Here is a 10,140-nt window from a genome sequence, read left to right on the forward strand (position 1 = left end):
GCATTGCGCCGGCGGATCTCTGCCAAGGTCCTGGAGTTCCTGAAATTACAAACAGATAATAGCGTTATAAAAATTTCATGAAGTATCTACTGATTTATAAAAAATAATATAATACAAGGCACCTAATCACGAATATTTTAATTAGAATGAAGATTTATATTTAAAATAAATACGTCCTATTTGTTGCTTTTCAGTATACTCTACTGCAACGATTCGAATTATACATCATACCATTATTCTATAATCAACTTTGATATTTATAAACATATATACATAATTCAACATCTTCTTGGCAATAGAACCTTTTAGATTCATATACATATACAGTAATTGAACAAGATATCGCTGTATAATAATGAGAATTCCCAAGACAAAGTTGTTGCCCTGCAATCTTATTTACAGTATCTTTATAACAAAGATCAGACTTTTATTAAGACTAATTACAGTATATTATATTGTTCAAGTATTCCACAACCCTACAATTGTTATTAATATCACACTATCATAAATGATCAAGACAAAATAAAAGTGTAAGTAGCTTTTCGCTGGGCTTTATAGCCTTGCTTGTATAAATCGAGCTCTCCAGTTGCTCCATGTCAAACACTATTCTATATCGCTATACAAACGACAAATCAAACATTATTGGCACTCATAGAACATAGAGCTGCATCATATTAAATAATTCACTTTATGTATCTGAAGGCTTTCACAGCAGGCCATTGAAAAAAGTATCTTGCTAGTTACCACGAGATATCTGCATGATGCAAAACAGTGTAAAAGGCACAAAAGACCAGCGAAGAGCACCGAAGAAGAAATCGGGAGAAGAATGTACGAGCCGGCGTGGGGATATGGTGCGGATCGCGTGTTACTTCCGCGGAGACCTCGCGGTACATGGAGCACACGAAATTGAGCAAATCCATCCGGGTTCTCACTGTCACCGAGGAGTGACGAGTGCGAGGCGAGCACCCTGGATGATGGGTAGGGGCGTCGAGGAATTCCCGCGGGTCCTAGATGCGCACGGCACGGCACGACACGGCACGGCGCCATCTCCGCGCGGCGAAGCACGATCGTCGGGGTCGTCATCGTCGTCGTCGTCGTCGTCGTCGTCGTCATCGTCGTCGTCGTCGTCGTCGTCGTCGTCGTCGTCGTCGTCGTCGTCGTCGTCGTCGTCGTCGTCGTCGACGGCGAAGTTGCCGCCGAGACGAGACGAGACGAGACAAGATGCGACGAGACCAGATGGTCTGGCGTGATTCTTCCAACGCTCAAACATCCTGCCTTTCGCACTAGCTCGACGAGGGAGAGAGAGAGAGCGGAGAAATCGTTAAGGGGCGTACGGCCGGGCTTGGAGCACGACACAGGACGACAACGCCCGGCCGTACGCGTGGCCACGCAGCACGAACGCCGACCAGCCTCCACGTACCTTATTAATTCGCTTTAAAGCCATTTGATGAACTGTGTGTTGATATTAACTGGCCGCAAAACCAGACAGCGATACGCGCTTGCCGTGGATCTTTGATTAGGGATTGCAAGATGGCTGCCTTCTAAACGTAGGCCGACTGCGCTGGTCAAGCGCGCTGTCGCGATTCGCACCGTCGGAATGGTCGGAACACACGACGCGTCACGTATTTCTACACGGGAGGTGTCCGCGCAGCGAGATCTTCACGGGCAGATACGGCGCAGTTTCGTATTTTTATCGCGCTGCTTTTTCGCCACGGCCGGGGAACGCTTCGCAGACGCGGTCTTTCGATCTTCCAACCGGGCCACCGTTGAATTTCCTTTTGTCGGCAATCAGCGGATTCCCACTGCACACGAGCCACCGCCGACAGATGACGCGGCACGACGACGACCCGACCTCCGGGTTCCGTTTGCCGTTCGGTCGTTCCGTTCGACCACGTTCGATGTTTGACGAGTTCGACCCGGTACACGCTGCGTTCCACGCGCATTGTGTCGTTAGTCGTTCTCGTATGTATATGATGTACGCTCTACGTCGAAATTAAAGGTCAAGATTCGAAACCGATCCCTCGGGATTGAATGATGTAGAGAGGAGAGAGAGAACGGATTTATAAAAAGTATGAATAAAATTCTTTTCCTCTATTTTTCAACAGCTTGTTTAAACATTCAAGATATTTCGCAACAACTAGACAGAGAAATGACCTTGCCCGCTTAATGCTTGTCATTGTGGTGAATAGATTACTCATGCTCGCGAGCATGCTTGAAAGATATGGTCATGTTTTTTGATGAGAAATATGACGAAGATATGTTGCGCGAGAAGACAACAATTGTAAACATCAGCAAGAACCCTTCTTTTCGAACCAGAGATCTAATATATATGTTTTATGTTGACGAGTCCAATAAACATGCGCGCATGATTACACGAGGCAACACAACGTGTGTCGCGTGTATTGGTTCTTTTAGTTATGATTCCAATCGATTTTCTCAACGAAATAAAAATTCTAGAAAAAATGACTACGTATTACGGAACGGAATTAGGAACAAATTCCGATCAATCAATTATTCTATAGAAAACATAATAAAAATTTAGGGAATAATTGAACAATTCTGATGAATCTATAATACGTATCGAGGAACGTTTAGTATTTTCCTCATATATGCTATTGAGACATGAAACGAGATAATATAATATCTCGCAGGTAGCTCAGCTTCGAGATAATGACGCACTTCAGACTTCTCGATAAATCTATAGTATGATGTATAACGAAACACGGTGAATATTCATCACAGAAATTGATCTGTCATTCGAAATTTATATATGTATAATTATATAATAACCATCGTAGATGTAATGTTACCACGATCCAAAACGAATTACATAATCATAGGCGCAATTATCTATAAGCAATTATTTTGATCATTCATAATCTATATGTAGACATTATTTATATAATCCAATAACTCTCTCCGTCGGCAATGTAAAATTTTCATCCTCGTCTACAATCTAGAACTTTGATGCAGATTTTTATATTGTTCCGGATATACTGTATATAGAATGCTGAAAAAAATTTTTACATATTCATAAAAGACTTAATGAGTTTTTATTATCATAGAATCTGAATTGCATTTTACTTTAAATTTTTTGCAGCGTTTTAAAGATGCAGATTAGTATCAATAATATTAAATTGCTCATCAATTTAACTTGCAAAATTACATACTCCAGCCTCAATCTAGAATTGTGAACTTCATAAATAATCGGCCGTTGCTTGAACTGGAAATTGTAGAAATTCATTAGTCATCAAGATCCGCTTGAATATACTTTCTTTACATTTATATTGTATTTCATTATTTTTTTTTACAAATTTAAATTCATCTAAAAAATTTCATAATAAAAAAAATTGCTGGTGAAAGATGAGAATACAAGAAATTTGAGAATACAAAATAAATGATAAAATCAAACAATAAAAGTGAAATAATTTAATAAAATGCATGTAATATAATTTTTTTTTAATCTTCAAACACAAGTCCACTCTATGAAAAGAAATTACAAAAAAACTAGATAGATTAATATATAAACAATTAATCGAAGTTGTTCGCGTTGACGTTCACGTCGATCGTTCCTTTCATTATCACAAAAATGGGATTGGAAAAGTAAAAAGAAATAAATCAACAAATACAAGAACCACCGCGTCGAGAACGCGTCGCAATCATGCCGGTCACGGCAGAACGCAGCAAACTCGAACAATTGTGCGCGTGCCAGAAGAAGAAAATATACGCGCATCAGAAGAAAAAACCGAGAGACCGTTGCAAGAGGAAGAGGCAGATCTTCGTATACAATACGGACGAAGAGATCTGGCACGAGCCCTACATGCAATCGCTTCACCGTGAGTTCTTGGACGGGTATGTGCTATGCGACTCCAAAATCGAGCTACCCTGGAGGGATATCGCCCTGCGATCGGCGATGAGGATTCGTCCCGACGCGATGGCTGTCAAGGCCGATCAGGAATCGGACGAGAGTCAGACAAAGATCATCGAGAAGCGAGACTCCAGTGAAACCATGATATTGCCGTGGAAGGACCTGCTCATCACGGAAACTCTGCGAAGAACGTTGGACGAGCCGGAGATTTGCGACTCCTCGGTGGAGATACCCTGGGCCGACCTGGTGCTGGAGAAGCCGGTGGAAATACGACCGTCGTGGGAAGAACGAACCTGTGCGACCGATGATGTTGAGATTCCTTGGAACGAGATCCTAATGCCGCGGAATATCGTTATCAAATCCGAAAGGAAGCGAAAACATCCCTCGTCCAAACAACCACCGCGACCGCGTGGTTCTGACGCGATATGCATGCCTTGTGGCAAGCCTACCTGCTGCACGAGAATCCACGCGAAAACTCGGATAATTCCTTACAAGAACCCCGCTGCGGATTCCAATTGGACTACTGCCTGCATGTAGAGCTATGTGTACTTATTTGTTGATTTGATTAAATTTCAATGTCTCAACTCGAAAAAATTACATATCATATTAACATCGACTACATTTAGCAAAATGAGCGTTCAGTGATTTTATATTACAAGTAAATTTTACACTTCCCTTACATAGAAATGTAATAATCAATTTATTATTAAAAGATAATAATTACTTATTTAGATCAAAAATACTGAGCAACATGCAGTGCCTTTTATACTTAAAATAAGCAATTAGTTACTGTCTTTTTATATTGCCATTTTGTAAGAGTTAAATTCAATAAAAAATTAAAAGCAAGAACAAATTATATTAAAGAATCACTGAGCCGTTCATTGCTTTGTTCACCGAACAATGGCCATTGGCTGTGTTAAATAGAAAAAGCAGCTTTGTAACTGTAAGATTATTTAATATAATATGATAAATTATATAGTTTACATCTACTGACGAAGGGCAAGTAAAGGAATTTACTACACAATTTTATTTTATTTATCATTACAGTGTTACTTTGTCTACTAAAACATATGTTTCTCTCTCTCTAAATTTCACTCATTCCAGTAATTTAAATAGCAACGTTTACATCTCTCGAATATTTGAAAGAGGAAGTAATATTATTAATTCAAACTGAAATAATAACGATTCAAAACAATGTAAGATTACATGTAATAAAAATTGCCGAGGAAAAGTTCGATTTGCATTTTAAAATCTTGATCCATTTATTTTACTTGTTGAATCTTGTGTTACTAGATTATTATTTTTTTCGAAATCCTTATAGCATTAACATAACAAAGAAAAGTAAAGACCTTGAGACGGTTCGAAATTGTTTTTTTTTTTTTAATTAAAATGAATTTATTAAATTTATCATGTAGGAAATAAAAAAAATTTTCTTTGAAAATTTATTTATATTTATGAAAAGTATCAGTATCGATTAAACGACAATGAAACTGACAATATTGTGATTAAACGAAAAATATGTTATTTTTTTATCATTACTAAATTATTATATATAATATTATATATAACATATTATAATAATATTATCTTTTTTAAGATTTTCAACGTAATAGAGAAAAGTAAAGATCTTGAGATGGTCAAAAATGCCTTCTAAATAAATTAATTTAATTTATCACATGCGAAACGAAATAATTTTCTTCGAAAATTTATTCACGAAACGACAGTGAAAGTGTGTATGAAATCCATAGAAACACACATTGAATGTTTTCCATTTGATAACACAAGTCGACATGAGTATCGTTCTGTCTTCGCTATTTCAGGAATCCCAAGAGAGATAAAAAGACATTCGTGTTGCCTTTTGTATCATTAAATGGAAAGCTATTCATTGTTTTCCTTTCTTGTTTGTGCAAGCGTTCGCCTTATCGACAGAGTGAAAATCTGAAAACCGGAGTCGTATCCGACGTCGACCGACATGAAGTTGGTGGCGCCACCGCAGTAACTCGCCGCGCTTCGGCAGCCATCGGATCGCGTCGGATTCAATCGGCTCTCGTGATCCGCGACCAGCCAGTCCAGTCGGCACTTGTCAGCGAACGCGTACGGAGGTTGTCTATCGTGAGCACGCGCAAGAGAGACCGCGAGCGTCGTGCGAGCAAATAAAAATGGCGTAGTGATCGGCGAGCGTGAGTGTTTATCGTTCTGCCACCCGCGTTTTCACAAACAGATGTGTGTCCACCATTGGAAACGCCGTCGTCCGAGCGATTAGGTTATACATTTTCCTGCGGGAACAGTCGAGCTGAGGAGTGCGCCATGATCGAGTCGGGACGACGAACCCGGCGACATCATTAAGGTGATTACTTATGCAGTGTGTATCCCGAGTGTGCTTTGGTGAGTCGCGCGCGTCGAGGCAAGGAATCCCGACGGTCGATGTCTTTGTCGTCATCGTCTTTGTCGCATACCCGTCAATGACGACGCTGACGCGAACGACCTAAACGTCGCGACGTGACGCGATATAACGTGACGCAACGCGACGCAACGTGACGGGTTGACACGGCGAGTACGTGTATCCGGCCACGACACGTGCATGAACCCCGAAAAAGCAGACGAGGGATGTCCTACGCGGCGGCCACTAGGATTCGGTGATCCTGCCTGCTCGTGACAGTTCGACGACTCGCTCCGATCCGGGCGAGACCAAGATGGCGCCACCGACGTTTTGACACTTGCCGAAGGACGACCCGTCAGCTGGACTTCATCGCCGCCCGCAGGCGACTCGTCTATTATGAGTAGAGAATTCTACGTACCCTGCGTCACACCTTACGTTTATCAGGTAAAACCCTAAACTTGATCGATTCTATCATTATCGAGATTCGATAACTTCGACTTGCAACTCAACGGTTCGCGTAAAAGAATATAGTCTCATAACATTCATGTATCACACAGTAAAAGATATCTTGTCAAACTTACGGTCAAAATTGGACGTGTTGGAACAATATATCTATATGTATTTAAATAAGCGGCGTGTAGTTATATATCTGACATAAATTTATTTAAATAGATACATATATATATATATATATATACACACACACACACACACACACAGTGAGAAAGGTATTCGTTAGGAAGGAAATTTTTTATAAAAAGAGTCTTATTTGTAGAAAATAAACATTAATTAACAATTTTATACAATAAATACATTCTATTCTAACATAAACAAACGCTTCACATGTATTCTTGATTTTAAAAACTAAATTTCTTATTTGTACAAATACTTTTTGAGCATTCAAACAATACAATTTTTTTATTTTCGCTTATCTTTCAGATGATATATTTTATATAATTAATACACATTTTTTTTTATATGTCATTTTAAGAAACATACAGTCTATTTTATTCTTTATGAATAAATTGTTAATTATTCAACAAGAAATGATCGTCAATTAAACGTCGAATTAATGTTGATGTCAAATTAATATTGAAATCATCGTATTTATATCGATTCGACATCAATTCGATGACTTATTTCTCGCTGGATAATATTTATTTTTTAAAAATAAAGTTTTTTTAAAAAATATTTTCTCTTTTTATGAATATTTTTTCACTATTTTTTATTCCAACATCTGACTTTGACCATAAGTGAACTTCTCTTATTTAACTGATTTATTTTGTGACTTGTTTCTAACTTATTGTTTTATGTTTGTGTTAAAAACGGTCCACTCTTATAATTTTGTTGAATTTTTAACATAATATCTGAGTGCAAACTACTTAATGATTGTGTTATAATCCTGATTTTATTTTCATTCAAGTCCCAATCGCTCGTTCCTCGATTCTGCGTCGAGTTTTGCATTGCGAAGTTTCATTTGACTCGATTCCCGATGCCGAAAAATTCAATATTTTCAACTTCCTTGCTCGAGATTTGAAAGCGACCAAGTTTTCTTAGTGGTTTTGGTATCGATCGTTATGTTTACTAAAGAGAATCGGTAATACTCCGAGAACGCTCTTTGTAAAGGAAAACATAATAAGAAATCTGTATAAACATGAATTCGACGGCTGTAATTACATTTACATGATAGTCACGCGTGCGATAGCTCATAAATGGGCTTTAGAATATTTGTTTTTGTTATTTGTAAAAACTTGAATTAGGCGTTTATCAATTTCTTTGTATTCAGTTTCTTATTGATAAATATATTCTTATAGATATTCTAATTTTCCATATCAATTGCCATATCAATTGCCATATCAAGTTTCTCTTTCATTACAAATTATCACGTTGAAATACGTAGAAACTTAATTTACATAATAAATATAAATGTAAATGATTCGCTTTTATATTGCAATTTGTTTAAATTATTTATAAAGACTTTAATTAATAGATTTTTTAAATTTATTTATATTGTAATTTCTTATCAGTATTAAAATATTCCTAGTATTCTATTTTATGACAGTGAGTTTCTTTTTCGTTTGAAACTATTGCGTTGAGAAACGTGGAAAAAATATATAAGATGTTACATACAAAATATTATTATCCAATAATAAAATATTGTTATTATCCAGCTTAATTTGCCATAGCAAATTATGCACTCGAAAAAGATATCTATTTTCTATAAATCTACTATTTAAGTCTCGTTATTCTAATTATTCTATTGTATATTGAACGTTTAAAGTATCTGTATTAACAGCATTAATGATGAGGAACAAAAGCCAACCGACCAGACGCAATGGTCGATATCGAAATATGCGACGTTCAAATTGATAAGTAGGATTGTGATAAAAGAGGTTTTATCGATGATGTGATTCAGATATGAGTGATACTATCAATAGGGAAGCCTCGAAGAGTTCGGATACCCCGGAACGACAAGATCCCGTGGATCATACATCCGTTAATCATTCCGATAAAAAATCTCTATTCTCCGTAATGAAACAGAAGGTGAGAATATAATATTTAAGGTTTCGACAGAAGGAAGTTGAAAGATAATACATGTTTGAAGAGAAGAATCCAGATATTTTGCTGGTCTAAACAACAGTTCTATTTTCAATCATTTCATCAACAGATTCGGTTGTTATTATATCCTTGTAGGCACATAATATTATTTAATATTTTAAGCATATCTTTAGAATATTAAATGTATATTTAGTATTCTAAGATGCTTAAATATTAATATAATATTAATATAATATTATGTGCCTACAAGGGGGATATGAAGCGATTTATATTGCAATATAGTTCAAGAATATAGTTCAATATAATTCAATAGAATATAGTGCAATATAGTTCAAGAATAAGTTATCTATTATTTTTTGTCTCTCATATCCCATTAAACATTTGACATGTAATACTTGTATTATGCGGTACCTATTGCACTTTTAAAATAAGTGTAAATATATATAAAGCTGACTTCCTGGAAGTTTTATAGATAAAGGTCTAATTATATTTGAAGAATTTACTTTATTAATTAAATAGTTAATTAATGGAGAGAGATATGAATCTTAGAACATCCTACATACTGACTTAATTTTTTTATCTCTGTTTTTTTCATATTCTGTTACATAATACAAGTTTTCCATACTTATATAGAATGATTTTGCTGAAGAAAATAATTTTCAAATCTATATCTATAATTTAGCTACATGGAAAAAATGTTATGGTTGCCACAATTGAAAATAATTAATGATATTTTCCACCCATCAATAGAATTTAGTTATAAGAACTGTAGTTTTTTATTTATTACTGTAGTGCGATTGTTATAACTGTACTATAGTTTTTATAATCAAATTATGTCGATGAACGAAAAATATCATTAATTATTCTCGGTTGTGGCAACCATAACATTTCCTTTCGTGTAGCTAAATTTAAGATACTTCAATAAAATCATTGTTTCCGTGTACAATCGCATTGTGGAAACTTTGACTTCATAAATGTCCAGTGACAAAATAAAATGTATCTTGAGTGACCAGACAATTATATAAGTCGATTAATAAAATATTAATTGAACAATTTAATCGGCTTTGCAACATGATGGAGGAGGGGCGAAATATGTATTTTACCTTCAGGAGGAAACATCGTCTAATGAACACAATGCACAGATTAGATCGAAGTTGCCCACCTTTCATAATCCTTTGAAGCGTTTTATGAAATCGAAGAGTGAGAGGGAATCTGATTCCGAAGCGGAGAACGTGAATTACTGCGAAATTCATCCGCATGTCCTCGAGAAAATCGACGAACTTGTGAATGTTGACAGTGGTAAAAAAATATCACGTTTGATATCAACGAAAAA

The 10,140-nt window shown here is 36.4% G+C and overlaps 3 protein-coding genes across 3 annotated transcripts in view; 2 read left to right on the forward strand and 1 right to left on the reverse strand.

Moving 5' to 3' along the window:
- The window catches only part of LOC108691034 (ubiquitin-conjugating enzyme E2-17 kDa), a 6,329-nt gene extending 4,454 nt beyond the window's left edge, over nucleotides 1–1,875 (reverse strand). The window contains exons 1-2 of the mRNA XM_018198655.1: nucleotides 1,421–1,875; nucleotides 1–39 (exon numbers count right to left, since the gene is read on the reverse strand). The exon at nucleotides 1–39 is cut by the window's left edge and continues 19 nt beyond it. Of these exons, the coding sequence (XP_018054144.1) occupies nucleotides 1–39; nucleotides 1,421–1,444 (63 nt within the window). The 5' untranslated portion in view covers nucleotides 1,445–1,875. The remainder of the gene's footprint in view (nucleotides 40–1,420) is intronic.
- On the forward strand, nucleotides 1,827–4,405 carry LOC108690840. Its single transcript, XM_018198350.1, has 2 exons — nucleotides 1,827–1,962; nucleotides 3,633–4,405. The coding sequence occupies exons 1-2, from the start codon at nucleotides 1,827–1,829 to the stop codon at nucleotides 4,403–4,405; spliced, it is 909 nt and encodes a 302-aa protein (XP_018053839.1).
- Nucleotides 4,406–5,956: 1,551 nt separating this feature from the next.
- Nucleotides 5,957–10,140, forward strand: part of LOC108691003 — an 81,066-nt gene continuing 76,882 nt past the window's right edge. The window contains exon 1 of the mRNA XM_018198599.1: nucleotides 5,957–6,692. Coding sequence (XP_018054088.1) covers nucleotides 6,645–6,692 — 48 coding nt within the window. The 5' untranslated portion in view covers nucleotides 5,957–6,644. The remainder of the gene's footprint in view (nucleotides 6,693–10,140) is intronic.

Source organism: Atta colombica, unplaced genomic scaffold, assembly GCF_001594045.1.
Source record: "Atta colombica isolate Treedump-2 unplaced genomic scaffold, Acol1.0 scaffold38, whole genome shotgun sequence".
In the NCBI taxonomy this organism is placed as follows: domain Eukaryota; kingdom Metazoa; phylum Arthropoda; class Insecta; order Hymenoptera; family Formicidae; genus Atta; species Atta colombica.